The sequence below is a fragment of the Taeniopygia guttata genome, chromosome 34 (genome assembly GCF_048771995.1).
Source record: "Taeniopygia guttata chromosome 34, bTaeGut7.mat, whole genome shotgun sequence".
NCBI lineage: Eukaryota > Metazoa > Chordata > Aves > Passeriformes > Estrildidae > Taeniopygia > Taeniopygia guttata.
In genome coordinates, this window is record NC_133059.1 from 2994656 (window position 1) to 3010391 (window position 15736).

A 15736-nucleotide genomic window follows, 5' to 3' on the forward strand; every position below is an offset into this window, starting at 1 on the left:
TTAGGGTGCACCCCCAAAAAAATCCCTAAAAATAACCCCAAAAACCCCAAAAATAACCCCAAAAACCCCAAAAACCCGAAAAAATAGCCCAAAAAATGACCCAAAACCATCAGAACAACCCAAAATTTGGGTGATCCCCCCCCCCCAATTTCGGCCCAGAACTGCGGGGGGGGGACACCCCAAAATTAGGGAGCACCCCCAAAAAAATCCCATAAAAATAACCCCAAAAACCCCAAAAACAACACCGAAAACCCCCAAAACCCGAAAAAAATAACCCCAAAAACGGCCCAAAACCATCAAAACAACCCCAAAATAACCCCAAAATTGGGTGATCCCCCCCCAAATTCGGCCCAGCACTGCGGGGGGGGACACCCCAAAATTAGGGTGCACCCCCAAAAAAATCCCATAAAAATAACCCCAAAAACCCCAAAATAACCCCAAAAACCCCAAAAACCCGCCCAAAATAACCCCCAAAACGGCCCAAAACGACCTAAAAACCCCCAAAATAACCCCAAAATTGTGTGTTCCCGCCCCCCAATTTCGGCCCAGCACTGCGGGGGGGGGGACACCCCAAAATTAGGGTGCACCCCAAAAAAATCCCATAAAAATAACCCCAAAAAACCCAAAAACGACCCAAAACAATCGAAACAACCCCAAAATAACCCCAAAAATGGCCCAAAACCACCTAAAAATCCCCAAAATAACCCCAAAATTGGGTGATCCCCCCCTCCCAATTTCGGCCCAGCACTTGGGGGAGGACACCCCAAAATTAGGGATCACCCCAAAAAATTCCATAAAATCAACCCTAAAAACCCCAAAAACAACCCCAAAAACCACAAAAAAACGAAAAAAATAACCCCAAAAAATGACCCAAAACCACCGAAAAAAACCCAAAATAACCCCAAAATATCCCAAATTTCGGGGGGTTTAAAGGGGTTTTTGGGGGGGGGTCTGAGGAATTTTGGGGGGGTCCAGGAAATTTTGGGGGGTCCCAGAAATTTTGGGGTGTCCCAGAAATTTTGGGGTTCTCCCCGAAAATTTTGGGGGGTCCCGGACATTTTTGGGGGTCCCAGTTCGGTTTTTTGGGAACATTTTGGGGATGATCTGGGGTGAGACCCCAAAATTTGGGGGGGATCCCAACATTTGGGGGTGTCCCAGACATTTTTGGGATTCTCCCATAAATTTTGGGGTTCTCCCATAAATTTTGGGGTTCTCCCAGAAATTTTGGGGGGTCCCAGACATTTGGGGGGGTCCCAGTTCGGATTTTTGGGAACATTTTGGGGATGATCCGGGGTGAGACCCCAAAATTTGGGGGGGGGATCCCAACATTTGGGGGGTCCCAAACATTTTTGGGGTTCTCCCATAAATTTTGGGGTTCTCCCATAAATTTTGGGGCTCTCCCATAAATTTTGGGGTTGTCCCGGACATTTTTGGGGGGTCCCAGTTCGGTTTTTTGGGAACATTTTGGGGATGATCCGGGGTCAGATCCCGACATTTGAGGGGGATCCCAAAATTTTGGGGGTTCTCCCAGAAATTTTGGGGTTCTCCCATAAATTTTAGGGTTCTCCCATAAATTTTGGGGGGGTCCCAGAAATTTTGGGGTTCTCCCAGACATTTTGGGGGGTCCCAGTTCGGTTTTTTGGGAACATTTTGGGGATGATCCGGAGTGAGACCCCAAAATTTGGGGGTGATCCAGATTTTTTGGGGGGTCCAGATATTTTGGGGTTCTCCCATAAATTTTGGGGTTCTCCCAGAAATTTTGGGGTTCTCCCATAAATTTTGGGGTTCTCCCGGAGATTTTGGGGGGTCCCAATTCGGTTTTTTGGGAACATTTTGGGGATGATCCGGGGTCAGATCCCGACATTTGGGGGGCTCCCAGAGATTTTGGGGGGTTCCCAGATATTTTTAGGGTTCTCCCAAAAATTTTGGGGTTCTCCCAGAAATTTTGGGGGGTCCCGGAGATTTTGGGGGGTCCCAGTTCGGTTTTTTGGGAACATTTTGGGGATGATCCGGGCTGAGATCCCAAAATTTGGGGGGGATCCAGATTTTGGGGGGGTCCCAGACATTTTTGGGGTTCTCCTAAAAATTTTGGGGGGGTCCCCGATATTTTGGGGTTCTCCCAGAAATTTTGGGGGGTCCCGATTCGGTTTTTTGGGAACATTTTGGGGATGATCCGGGGTCAGATCCCGACATTTGGGGGCTCCCAGAGATTTTGGGTGGGGTCCAGGATATTTTTGGGATTCTCCCAGAAATTTTGGGGTTCTCCCATAAATTTTGGGATTCTCCCATAAATTTTGGGGTTCTCCCGGAGATTTTGGGGGGGTCCCGGGCGGTTTTTGGGGCCGCCCCCTGCGGGGCCCCTCCGCCGGCGCTGCGAATTCCCGAAGTTTTTCCAGCGGGACTCGATGAGCTCATGGAGCTGCGTGGGTGGGATGGGGCCCCGCTTCCCAAAATTCCGCCCCGATCCCAAAATTCCCGTCCCAAAAATCCGGGAGGGCCGCCCCAACCCCCACCCGAAAAATCCCAAAAAAAGGGGGTCGGAAATTTGGGGGTTTTGGGGTTCATCCTGCCCAAAAATCCCCCCCCCGGATCCCAAAATTCCGATCCCAAAAACACCCCCCGATCCCAAAATTCCCAAAATTCCCATCCCAAAAATCCGGGAGGGCCGCCCCAACCCCCACCCGAAAAATCCCAAAAAAAGGGGGTTGGAAATTTGGGGTTTTGGGGTTCACCTGTCCCAAAATTTTCCCCCGGGAGGGGCCCCCCCGGCCCTAAAACCCACCCCCCACCCTAAAAAATTCCCAAAATTCCCATCCCAAAACCCCCCCGATCCCAAAATTCCCATCCCAAAAATCCCCCCCGATCCCAAAAATCCCAATCCAAAAACCCCCTCCCGATCCCAAAATTCCCATTCCAAAAATCCCCCCCGATCCCAAAATTCCCATCCCAAACCCCCCCGATCCCAAAAATCCCAAAATTTTTGGGGTTGTCAACCCCCCCCCCCCAGAAAAAAAGGGAATTTTGGGGTGTTCCCGTCCCGTACCCCAAATCCTCCCCGGATCCCAAAAATTCCCGAACCCCGAAAGGTCTCAACCCCCCCATATCCCAAAATTCTGCTGAATCCCAAATCCCAAAATCCTCCTGAACCCCAAATCCTCCCCAAATCCCAAATCCCAAATCCTGCACCCCAAATCCTCCCCTATCCCAAATCCCCCCGCACCCCAAAATCCCCAAAATCCCCCCAAAACCCCAAACTCCTCCCCCTTCCCAAAACTTCCGGATCCTGGAGCCCCCTCCCCAAAATCCCAAATCCCCCCCAAACCTTCCGGATCCTGATCCCCCCTCCCCAAAACCCCCCAAAACCCCAAAAAAACCCCAAATCCCCCCTAAAAAACCCCAAAAACCGAACTTCCCCCTTCCCAAACCTTCCGGATACCGATCCCCTCTCCCCAAAACCCCCAAAAAACCCCCCAAAAAAAACCCAAACCCCCAAAATCCCCCCAAAATCCCCCCCAAACTCCAACCTCCCCTTCCCAAAACCCCCCAAATCCCCCCAAAACCCCCAAAAACCCCCCAAACCCCCCCAAATCCCCCCCAAACCCCAACCTCCCCTTTCCAAACCTTCCGGATCTCGATCCCCCTCCCCAAATCCCCCAAAACCCCCCAAAACCCCCCAAAAAACCCCAAAAACTAAACTTCCCCCTTCCCAAACCTTCCGGATCTCGATCCCCCCTCCCCAAAACCCCCCAAACCCCCCAAAAAACCCCAACCTCCCCCCCCCAAACTCCCCCAAAACTCCCCAAATCCCCCCAAATCCCCTCTCAAACCCCCCCAAACCCCCCAAAAAAACCCCAAAACCCCCCCAAACCCCCCCCAAACCCCAACCTCCCCTTCCCAAAATCCCCAAAACCCCCCAAAAAAAACCCCAAACCCCCCCAAAAACTCCCCAAACCCCCCAAATCCCCCCAAAAACCCCCAAAACTCCCCACAAACCCCAACCTCGACCATCCCAAACCTTCCGGATCCCCGATCCCCCCTCCCCAAAAAACCCCAAAACCCCCAAAAACTCCCCCAAAACCCCCCAAAAACCCCCAAACCTCCCCCAAACCCCAACCTCCCCTTCTCAACCCCCCCCCAAAAAAACCCAAAAACCCCAAAACCCCCCAAAACTCCCCCAAACCCCCCCAAAACCCCTCAAAATAACCCCTCAAAAACCCCCCAAAAAGCCAAACTTCCCCCTTCCCAAACCTTCCAGATCCCGGAGCCCCCTCCCCAAAATCCCCCCAAAATCCCCCAAAAGCCCCCTAAAACCCCGCCCCAAAACCCCCCAAAACCCCCCAAAACCCCCCAAATTCCCCCAAACCCACCCCAAAACCCCCCGAACACCCCCCAAAACCCCCCCAAACCCCCCCCAAACCCCAACCTCCCCTTCCCAAACACCCCCAAAACCCCCAAAACTTCCCCAAACCCCCCCAAACCCACCCCAAACGCCCCCAAAAACCCCCCAAACCCCAACCTCCCCATCCCAAACCTTCCGGATTCCGAAGCCCCCCTCCCCAAAATCCCCCAAAAAACCCCCAAAACCCCCCCAAAAAATCAAACTTCCCCCTTTCCAAACCTTCCGTATCTCGATCCCCCCTCCCCAAATCCCCCAAAAACTCCCAAAAAAACCCCCAAAACCCCCCAAACCCCCCCAAATCCCCCCAAACCCCCCCCAAACCCCCAAAACTCCCCTAAAACCCCTCCAAAAAGCTCCCAAAAAACCCCCCAAACCCCCCCAAAAAAACCCCCAAAACCCCCAAAACCCCCCCCAAACTCCAACCTCCCCTTCTCAACCCCCCCCAAATCCCCTAAATCCCCCCAAAACCCCCCAAAAAAACCCCCAAACCCCCCCAAACCCCCAAAAATCCCCCCAAACCCCCCCCAAACCCAAACCTCCCCTTCCCAAAAACCCCCCAAATCCCCCAAAACCCTCAAAAATCCCAAAAAAACCCCCAAACCCCCCCAAAATCCCCCCCAAATTCACTGACCGAGCCTGAAGCCGCTGCCCGGGGCGGGGGCGCGGCCGCTCTCCACGACCACCGCCCCGTTGTCACCTCCGGTGTCACCCCCCGTGTCACCCCCCGTGTCCCCCACCCGTGGGGGGCGACACGCGTGGGCGCAGCGACCCCCGGGGCAGCATCGGGGGGGAGAAAAGCGGACGCGGAGCCGGGGGGGACCGGGACCCCCAAAAACCGGAGGGGGGAGCGCCAGCAGCGCGGCGAACAGGACAGCGGGGACCGGCGACATCGGGGGGACACGGGGGACACGGACACGCGTGGGGACACGGGAAAGGAGGGGGGACACGGGGGGAACCGCCCCGGGGTGGGGCTCGGGGGGGGCGGGGAAACAACCGGGGTGGGGCCCGAGTATCGCCCACCCCACACCGGACATGGGGGGGACACGAGTGGGACACGGGGGACACGGACACGCGTGGGGACACGGGAAAGGAGGGGGGACACGGGGGGAACCGCCCCGGGGTGGGGCTCGGGGGGGGCGGGGAAACAACCGGGGTGGGGCCCGAGAATCGCCCACCCCCCCAAACCCACCCACACCGGACACGGGGACACGGGGGACACGGGGGACACGGACACGCGTGGGGACATGAGGGACAGAGTGGGGGGACACGGGTGGGGGGAAACGGGACTTAATGGGGGGGACACGGGGCGGGACACGGGGGGGACACTCGGGACAAGGAGAGCGACAAGGGGGGGACACGGGAGTTGACACGGGGGACACGGACACGCGTGGGGACACGGGAACAGGAGGGGGGACACGGGGGGAACCGCCCCGGGGTGGGGCTGGGGGGGGCGGGGAAACAACCGGGGTGGGGCCCGAGTATCGCCCACCCCACACCGGACATGGGGACACGGGGGGGACACGGACACGCGTGGGGACATGAGGGACAGATTGGGGGGGACACGGGTGGGGAGAAACGGGACTTAATGGATGGGGACACGGGTGGGACACTCGGGACAAGGAGGGCGACAAGGGGGGGACACGGGAGTTGACACGGGGGACACGGACACGCGTGGGGACATGAGGGACAGATCGGGGGGGACACGGGGGGGACAGAGTGGGGGGACACGGGGGGGACACGGGTGGGGACACGGGGGGACATGGGGGGGACACTCGGGACAAGGAGGGTGACAAGGGGGGGACACGGGAGTTGACACGGGGGACACGGACACGCGTGGGGACACGGGAAAGGGGGGGGGACACGGGGGGAACCGCCCCGGGGTGGGGCTCGGGGGGGGCGGGGAAACAACCGGGGTGGGGCCCGAGTATCGCCCACCCCACACCGGACACGGGGACACGGGTGGGGACGCGGGGGGACACGGACACGCGTGGGGACACGGGGGGGACACGGGGGGGGACGCGAGGGACAGAGTGGGGGGACACGGGTGGGGGGAAACGGGACTTAATGGGGGGACACGGGGGGGACACTCGGGACAAGGAGAGCGACAAGGGGGGGACACGGGAGTTGACACGGGGGACACGGACACGCGTGGGGACATGAGGGACAGATCGGGGGGGACACGGGGGGGACGGAGTGGGGGGACACGGGTGGGGACACGGGTGGGGACACGATTGGGAACACGGGGGGGACACTCGGGACAAGGAGGGTGACAAGGGGGGGACACGGGAGTTGACACGGGGGACACGGACACGCGTGGGGACATGAGGGGGACACTCGGGGACACGGGGGGGACACGTGGGACTGAGTGGGGGGACACGGGGGGGACACGGGGGGGACACGATTGGGAACGTGGGAGGGACACTCGGGACAAGGAGGGTGACAAGGGGGGGACACGGGAGTTGACACGGGGGACACGGACACGCGTGGGGACACGGTGGCACCGGGACAGCCCCGCGGGGACCGCCGGTGGCACCGGGAATCATCCCGGTACCGGAACCACGGGGTGTGGGACATATTTGTGGGAATATTTCCCTCAAAAATGGGAATAATTCGATCAAAAATGGGAATAATTCGCTCAAAAATGATAATTCCCCCCAAATATGGGAATAATTCGCCCAAAATGGGACTAATTTCCCCAAAAATGGGAATAATTCCCTCAAAAATAAGAATAATTCCACCAAAAATGGGAATAATTCCCCCCAAAATGGGAATATTTCCCCCAAAATGAGACTAATTCCCCAAAAATTGCAATAATTGCCCCAAAAATGAGAATAATTTCCCCAAAAATGGGAATAGTTCCCTCAAAAATGGGATCAAAAATGATAATAATTCCCCCCAAAATGGGAATAATTCCGGAAAAATTGGGAATAATTCGCTCAAAAATGTGAATAATTCCCCACAAATGGGAATAATTCCCCCCAAAATGGGAATAATTCCCCAAAAATGGGAATAATTCCGGAAAAATTGGGAATAATTCGCTCAAAAATTAGAATAATTCCCCCAAAATGGGAATAATTCCCCAAAAATGATAATAATTCCCCAAAAATGAGAATAATTTCCCCCAAAAATAAGAATAATTCCCCCAAAATGGGAATAATTCCCCAAAAATGGGAATAATTCCCTCAAAATGAGAATAATTCGCCCAAAAATAAGAATAATTCCCCCCAAAATGGGAATAATTCCCAAAAAAATTGGAATAATTCCCCCAAAAATTGGAATAATTCCCCCAAAAATGAGAATAATTCCCCCAAAAATTGCAATAATCCCACCCAAAATTACAATAATTCCCCCAAAAATTGGGAATAATCCCCCCAAAAAAGCGACAAAACCTCCCCAAAAACCACTCAAACCCCCCAAACCCTCCGAACCCCCCCGGACCCCCCCGAACCCCCCAAAAACGAGTCGATTTTTGGGGTGAATTCAGCTCTTTTATGGCTCCGCGGAGACTTTTCCTACCACACCCACGATGGAACGGATGGAGCAGCACGACGGGGACGCGACGACACCGGGAGGCGACACCGGGAGGCGACACCGGCCCCAAAAACCCCCCAAAAAACCCCCAAAAAACCCCCCAAAATCCCGCCTGACCAATCAGGAGCCGGGACCGTCAGCGGAGGCTCCGCCCCCGTTCCGCGATCCCGAATTTTTGATTTTTTGGGGCGTTTTTTTCACCCTCCGCTGCGGATTTTTGGGGTTTTTTTTTCGGGGGATTTTGGGATGATTTTGGGTGTTTTTAATCCTTTTTCTTGCGGGGCTCGGGGGGTTCCGGGCGGGCCGGGGGCGGCGCGGGGGGCGCGGGGGGCGCGGGGGTCTCGCCGGTGCCGCCGAACTCGTTCACGCGTGTCGGGTCCACGCGGTAGATCCAGCGCTGGTACAGGTAGATGAAGAACACCACGTCTGCGGGGGGAATTTGGGGTCATTTCGGGGGATTTTGGGGTTTTTTGGGGGAATTTGGGGTGATTTGGGGGAATTTTGGGGTTACTTGGGAGGAATTTGGGGTTTATTTGGAGAAAATTTGGGGGTTTGGGGGGAAATTTGGGGTTATTTGGGGGAAATTTGGGGTTTATTTGGGGAAAATTTGGGGTGATTTGGGGGAAATTTGGGATTATTTGGGAATTATTTGGAGGAATTTGGGGTCATTTCGGGGAAATTTGGGGGTTTTTGGGGAAATTTGGGGTTTTTGGGGGGAATTTGGGGTTTATTCGGGGAAAATTTCGGGTTATTTGGGGGAAATTTGGGATTATTTGGGAATTATTTGGAGGAATTTGGGGTCATTTCGGGGGATTTGGGGTGTTTTTGGGGTTATTCAGGGTTATTTGGGGGGAAATTGGTGTTTATTCAGAGAAAATTAGGGGTTATTTGGGGGAAATTTGGGATTATTTGGGAATTATTTGGAGGAATTTGGGGTCATTTCGGGGAAATTTGGGGGTTTTGGGGGGAATTTGGGGTTTTTGGGGGGAATTTGGGGTTTATTTGGGGGAAATTTGGGGTGATTTGGGAGAAATTTGGGGTTATTTGGGGTTATTCAGGGTTATTTGGGGTTTATTTGGGATTATTTAGGAATTATTTCAGGCTATTTGATGGTAATTTGGGGTTATTTGGGAATTATTTGGGGAATTTGGGGTTATTTTGGGGAAATTTGGGGTTATTTGGGAATTATTTGGGGTTATTTGGGGGAAATTTGGGAATTATTTGGGGTTATTCAGGGTTATTTAGGGCTTATTTGGGAATTATTTGGGGTTATTCAGGGTTATTTAGGGTTTATTTGGGAATTATTAGGGGTTATTAGGGTTATTTGGGGGGATTTGGGGTTATTTGGGGGGAAATTTGGGGTTATTTGGGGAATTTGGGGTTTATTTGAAATTATTTGGGGGAATTTGGGGTTATTTGGGGGGAATTTGGGGTTTATTCGGGGAAATTAGGGGGTTACTTGGGGGGAATTTGGGGTTATTTGGGGAAAAATTTGGGTTATTTGGGAATTATTTGGGGTTATTCAGGGTTATTTGGGGTTTATTTGGCATTATTTGAGAATTATTTGGGGCTATTCAGGGTTATTTGGGAATTATTTGGGGTTATTTGACGGGAATTTGGGGGTATTTGGGGTTTATTCGGGAATTATTTGGGGGAATTTGGGGTTATTTGGGGGGAATTAGGGGTTATTTGGGATTTATTTGGGATTATTTGGGAATTAGTTGGGGGAATTTGGGGTTATTTGGGGGAAATTTGGGGTTATTTGGGGTTTATTTGGGATTATTTGGGAATTATTTTGGGGAATTTGGGGTTATTTGGGGGGAATTTGGGGTTATTTGGGGAAAATTTGGGGGTTATTCGGGGAAATGTGGGGTTATTTGGGGGAAATTTGGGGTTATTTGGGGGAAGTTTGGGGTTTTTTGGAGGATATTTGGGGTTTTTGGGAGGGACTTGGGGTTTATTAAGGGAAATTAGGGGGTTATTTGGGGGAAGTTTGGGGGTTTTGGGGGAAATTTGGGGTTTATTTGGTGGAAATTTGGGGGTATGCGGGGGGAATTTCTACAACTGCAAAACTCCCTTCTGGAACCCCAAAATCCCCGAAAATCCGCCCAAAATTCCTCCAAAATCCCCAAAAATTCTCAAAATTCCGTCCTACCGTCCCGCAGGCAGCCTATCCTGTACATCATGAGCATTGGGAACATCCAAAAATTCCCCTAAAATCCCCCCAGAATCCCCTAAAACCCCCGAAAACCTCCCTAAAACTCCCCCAAAATTCCCCAAAAATCCCAAAACTTCCAAAAAATTCCCAAATTTCCCCAAAAATTCCAGAAATTCCCTCCTACCGTCCCGCAGGCAGCCTATCCTGTACATCATGGGCATCTTGAATGCCCAAAAATCCATCTTAAATCCCCTAAAACCCCTCAAAACCTCCCTAAAACTCCCCAAAAAACCCCCAAAAATCCCCCAAAAAACCCCAAAATTCCCAAAAAACCCTCAAAATTCCCAAAATTCCCCAAAAATCCCGGAATTTTCCCCGTACCGTCCCTCAGGCAGCCTATCCTGTACATCATGGGCATCTGGAACCCCCAAAAATCCCCCTAAAATCCCCTAAAATCCCCCAAAACCCCCCAAAACCTCCCTAAAACTCCCCCAAAATTCCCAAAATTCCCCCAAAATTCCCAAAATTACCCAAATTTTCCCAAATTTTCCCAAAATTCCCAAATTTCCCTCCTACCGTCCCTCAGGCAGCCTATCCTGTACATCATGGGTGTCTGGAAGCCCCTAAAATCCCCCTAAAATCCCCCAAAATTCCCCCCAAATCCCTCTCAAATGCCCTAAAATCCCCTAAACCCCCCCAAAAAATCCCTCTGGAACCCCAAAATTCCCCAAAAAAACCCCAAAATCCCCAAAAATTCCCAAATTTGCTCCGTACCATCCTGCAGGCAGCCTATCCTGTACATCATGGGCATCTGGAACCCCCAAAAATCCACCTAAAACCCCCTAAAATGCCCCTAAAACCCCCCAAATTCCCCCAAAATTCCCCCGAAAAACCCCAAAATTCCCAAAAATTCCCAAAATTCCCAAAATTCCCAAAATTCCCAAAATTTTCCCAAATTTTCCCAAAATTCCCTCCTACCGTCCCGCAGGCAGCCTATCCTGTACATCATGGGCGTCTGGAACCTCCAAAATTCCACCTAAAATCCCCCTAAAATCCCACCAAAATCCCCTAAAACACCCCAAATTTTCCCAAAATTCCCCCAAAATTTCCCAAAATTCCCAAATTTTCCCAAAATTCCCAAAATTCGCCCCGTACCGTCCCGTAGGCAGCCTATCCTGTACATCATGGGCGTCTGGAACCCCCAAAAATCCATATTAAATCCCCTAAAATCCCCCAAAACCCCCTAAAAACCCCCAAAACCCCCCTGAAATTCCCAAAAAAAACCCGCAAAATTCCCAAATTTTCCCAAAAATCCCCAAAATTCCGTCCTACCGTCCCGCAGGCAGCCTATCCTGTACATCATGGGTGTCTGGAACCTCCAAAATCCACCTAAAATCCCCAAAATTCCCTCTCTAATCCCCATAACTCACTTCTAGAACCCCAAAACTCCCAAAATTTTCCCCAAAATTCCCAAAAATCCCCAAATTTTCCCAAAAATTCCCAAAATTCCGTCCTACCGTCCCGCAGGCAGCCTATCCTGTACATCATGGGCATCTGGAACCTCCAAAATTCCACCTAAAATCCCCCTAAAATCCCACCAAAATCCCCTAAAACACCCCAAATTTTCCCAAAATTCCCCCAAAATTTCCCAAAAATTCCCTAATTTTCCAAAATTTCCCAAAATTCCGTCCTACCATCCCGCAGGCAGCCTATCCTGTACATCATGGGTGTCTGGAACCTCCAAAAATCCCCCTAAAATCCCCATAAAATCCCCAGAAATCCCCCAAAATCCCCCCAAAAAACCCCAAATTTCCTCCAAAAAAACCCAAAATTCCCAAAAATTCCAAAAATTCCCAAAATTCCCTCCTACCGTCCCACAGGCAGCCTATCCTGTACATCCTGGGCGTCTGGAACCCCCAAAAATCCCCTAAAATCCCCCCAAAATCCCCTAAAAACCCCCAAAACCTCTCTAAAACTCCCCTAAAATCCCCCAAACTTCCCCAAAAATCCCTCTGGAACCCCAAAATTCCCAAAAAATCCCAAAAATTCCCAAAATTCCCTCCTACCGTCCCGCAGGCAGCCTATCCTGTACATCATGGGCATCTGGAACCCCCAAAAATCCCCCTAAAATCCCCCTAAAATCCCCTAAAATGCCCCCAGAACCCCCCAAAACACGCCCAAATTTCCCAAAAAAAACCCCAAAAATTCCCAAAAATTCCCAAAATTCCCTCCTACCGTCCCGCAGGCAGCCTATCCTGTACATCATGGGTGTCTGGAACCCCCAAAAATCCCCCTAAAATCCCCATAAGATCCCCAAAAATCCCCCTAAAAACCCCCAAAACCTCCCTAAAACTCCCCCAAAATTCCCAAAAATTCCCAAAATTCCCAAAAATCCCCAAATTTTCCCCGTACCGTCCCTCAGGCAGCCTATCCTGTACATCATGGGCATCTGGAACCCCCAAAAATCCACCTAAAATCCCCATAAAATCCCCAAAATCCCCCAAAAAAACCCCAAATTTCCTCCCAAATTCCCCAAAAATTCCCAAATTTTCCCAAAATTCCCGAAATTCCGTCCTACCGTCCCTCAGGCAGCCTATCCTGTACATCATGGGCATCTTGATGACGAAGGCGAAGAGGTCGTCGATGAAGGTGTTGAGCGCTTTGTAGGTGAGCATGCGCCAGGGCAGGTGGGCCACCGACTGCAGCTTGTAGTTGATGAACAGCTGGGGGGTCATCGTGATGAATCCTGGAAAAAAATGGGATTTGGGAATGTTTTTTGGGAATTTTGGGGGGAGTTTTGGGAATTTCGGGGGAGATTTTGGGGTTTGGGAGCGATTTTTGGGGGTTTGGAGGTGAAGGTGTTAAGGGACAGTGGTCTGCAGCTCGTAGTAGATTCATTCCAGGTGAAGGATCCTGGAAAAAACCTGGATTTGGGATGGATTTTTGGGAATTTGGGATGGATTTTTGGGAATTTCAGGGGGGATTTTGGGGTTTGGGAACGATTTTTGGGGGTTTGGGAGCGGTTTTTGGGGGTTTGGAGCTGAAGGTGTTGAGGGACCACGACTGCAGCTTGTAGTTAATGAACAGCTGGGGGGTCATGGTGATGAATCCTGGGAAAAAATGGGATTTGGGAATGGTTTTTGGGAATTTTGGGGGGAGTTTTGGGAATTTCGGGGGAGATTTTGGGGTTTGGGAACGATTTTTGGGGGTTTGGAGGTGAAGGTCTTGAGGGACCATCAACTGCAGCTTGGAGTGGTGATGGATCCTGGGGAAAAAACAGGATTTTGGGGGGATTTGGGAATGTTTTTGGGGATTTGGGAACAATTTTTGGGAATTTCTGACATGATTTGGGGTTTAGCAAATGATTTTTGGGAATTTCAGGGGAAATTTTGGGGTTTGGGAGCGATTTTTGGGGGTTTGGAGGTGAAGGTGTTGATGGACCATCAACTGCAGCTTGGAGTGGTGATGGATCCTGGGATAAAAATGGGATTTGGGAATGATTTTGGGAAATTTGGGAATGTTTTTGGGGATTTGGGATGGATTTTTGGGAATTTTGGGGGAGATTTTGGGAATTTCGAGGGAGATTTTGGGGTTTGGGAGCGATTTTTGGGGGTTTGAAGATGAAGGTGTTGAGGGACCACCGACTGCAGCTTAGAGTGGTGATGGATCCTGGAAAAACCTGGGGATTTTGGGAAGTTCTTGGGGGATTTGGGATGGATTTTTGGGGATTTGGGAAAGTTTTTGGGAATTTTGGGGGGATTTTTGGGAATTTCAGGTGGGATTTTGGGGTTTGGGAGCGATTTTTGGGGGTTTGGGAGCGATTTTTGGGGGTTTGGAGGTGAAGGTATTGAGGGACCATCAACTGCAGCTCGTAGTAGATTCATTCCAGGTGATGGATCCTGGAAAAAAACTGGATTTGGGAATGTTTTTGGGAATTTGGGATGGATTTTTGGGGATTTCTCAGGGACATTTTGGGAATTTTTCAGGGACATTTTGGGAATTTCTCAGGGACATTTTGGGAACATTACAGGATAATTTTGGGGAATTTCTCAGGGACATTTTGGGGAATTTCTCGGGACCACTTTGGGATTTTCTCAGGAACATTTCAGGATTATTTTGGGAATTTCTCAGGGATCTTTTGGGGACATTTTGGGAATTTTTCAGGGACATTTTGGGCACATTTCAAGGACATTTTGGGAATTTCTCAGGGACATTTTGGGGAATTTCTCAGGACCATTTTGGGATTTTCTCAGGAACATTTCAGGATAATTTTGGGAATTTTTCAGGGACATTTTGGGGAATTTCTCAGGAACATTTCAGGATCATTTGGGAATTTTTCAGGGCTATTTTGGGAACATTACAGGATAATTTTGGGGAATTTTTCAGGGCTATTTTGGGAACATTACAGGATAATTTAGGGGAATTTTTCAGGACTATTTTGGGAACATTACAGGATAATTTCTGGGAATTTCTCGGGACCATTTTGGGATTTTTTCAGGGACATTTCTGGGAATTTCTCGGGACCATTTTGGGATTTTTTCAGGGACATTTTGGGGAATTTCTCGGGACCATTTTGGGATTTTCTCAGGAACATTTCAGGATCATTTTGGGAATTTCTCAGGGATCTTTTGGGGCCATTTGGGGAATTTTTCGGGGACATTTTGGGGAATTTTTCAGGAACATTTTGGGGAATTTCTTGGGACCATTTTGGGAATTTCTCAGGGATCTTTTGGGGAAGTTTTCGGAATTTTTCAGGGCTATTTTGGGAACATTTCAGGATAATTTTGGGGAATTTCTCGGGACCATTTTTGGGAATTTTTCAGGGACAATTCAGGATAATTTTGGGAATTTTTCAGGGACATTTTGGGGAATTTCTCAGGGACATTTCAGGATAATTTTGGGAATTTTTCAGGGCTATTTTGGGAACGTTTCAGGATCATTTTGGGAAATTCTCAGGGATCTTTTGGGGCCATTTTGGGAATTTCTCAGGGATCTTTTGGGGCCATTTTGGGAATTTCTCAGGGATCTTTTGGGGCCATTTTGGGAATTTCTCAGGGATCTTTTGGGGCCATTTTGGGAATTTCTCAGGGATCTTTTGGGGCCATTTTGGGAATTTTTCAGGGACATTTTGGGGAATTTTTCAGGGACATTTTGGGGAATTTCTCGGGACCATTTTGGGATTTTCTCAGGAACATTTCAGGATCATTTTGGGAATTTCTCAGGGATCTTTTGGGGCCATTTTGGGAATTTTTCAGGGACATTTTGGGCACATTTCAAGGACATTTTGGGAATTTCTCAGGTACATTTAGGGGAATTTCTCGGGACCATTTTGGGAATTTCTCAGGGATCTTTTGGGGACATTTTGGGGAATTTCTCAGAGACATTTTGGGGAATTTTTCAGGATCATTTTAGGAGTTTTTTGGGACTATTTTGGGAACATTTCAGGATCATTTTGGGAATTTTTCAGGGACATTTTGGGAACATTTCAGGATAATTTTGGGACTTTTTCAGGGACATTTCGGGGAATTTCTCGGGACCATTTTGGGATTTTTTCAGGGACAATTCAGGATAATTTTGGGAATTTTTCAGGGACATTTCTGTGAATTTCTCGGGACTATTTTGAGCTTTCTCCCCCATTTTTTTGGGGC

The 15736-nt window shown here is 50.3% G+C and overlaps 2 protein-coding genes across 4 annotated transcripts in view; both read right to left on the minus strand.

The window, feature by feature from the left end:
• The window catches only part of LTBP4 (latent transforming growth factor beta binding protein 4), a 92720-nt gene extending 87373 nt beyond the window's left edge, over window positions 1-5347 (minus strand). Inside the window, exon 1 of the mRNA XM_072920882.1 lies at window positions 5031-5347. Coding sequence (XP_072776983.1) covers window positions 5031-5289 — 259 coding nt within the window. The 5' untranslated portion in view covers window positions 5290-5347. The remainder of the gene's footprint in view (window positions 1-5030) is intronic.
• A 2518-nt stretch (window positions 5348-7865) lies between these two features.
• Window positions 7866-15736, minus strand: part of CLPTM1 (CLPTM1 regulator of GABA type A receptor forward trafficking) — a 36995-nt gene continuing 29124 nt past the window's right edge. For all 3 annotated transcript variants that reach the window (XM_072920922.1, XM_072920923.1, XM_072920924.1), the window contains 2 exons: window positions 12667-12834; window positions 7866-8356 (listed from right to left, as the gene is read on the minus strand). In XM_072920922.1, the coding sequence (XP_072777023.1) occupies window positions 8193-8356; window positions 12667-12834 (332 nt within the window). In that variant the 3' untranslated portion in view covers window positions 7866-8192. The remainder of the gene's footprint in view (window positions 8357-12666; window positions 12835-15736) is intronic.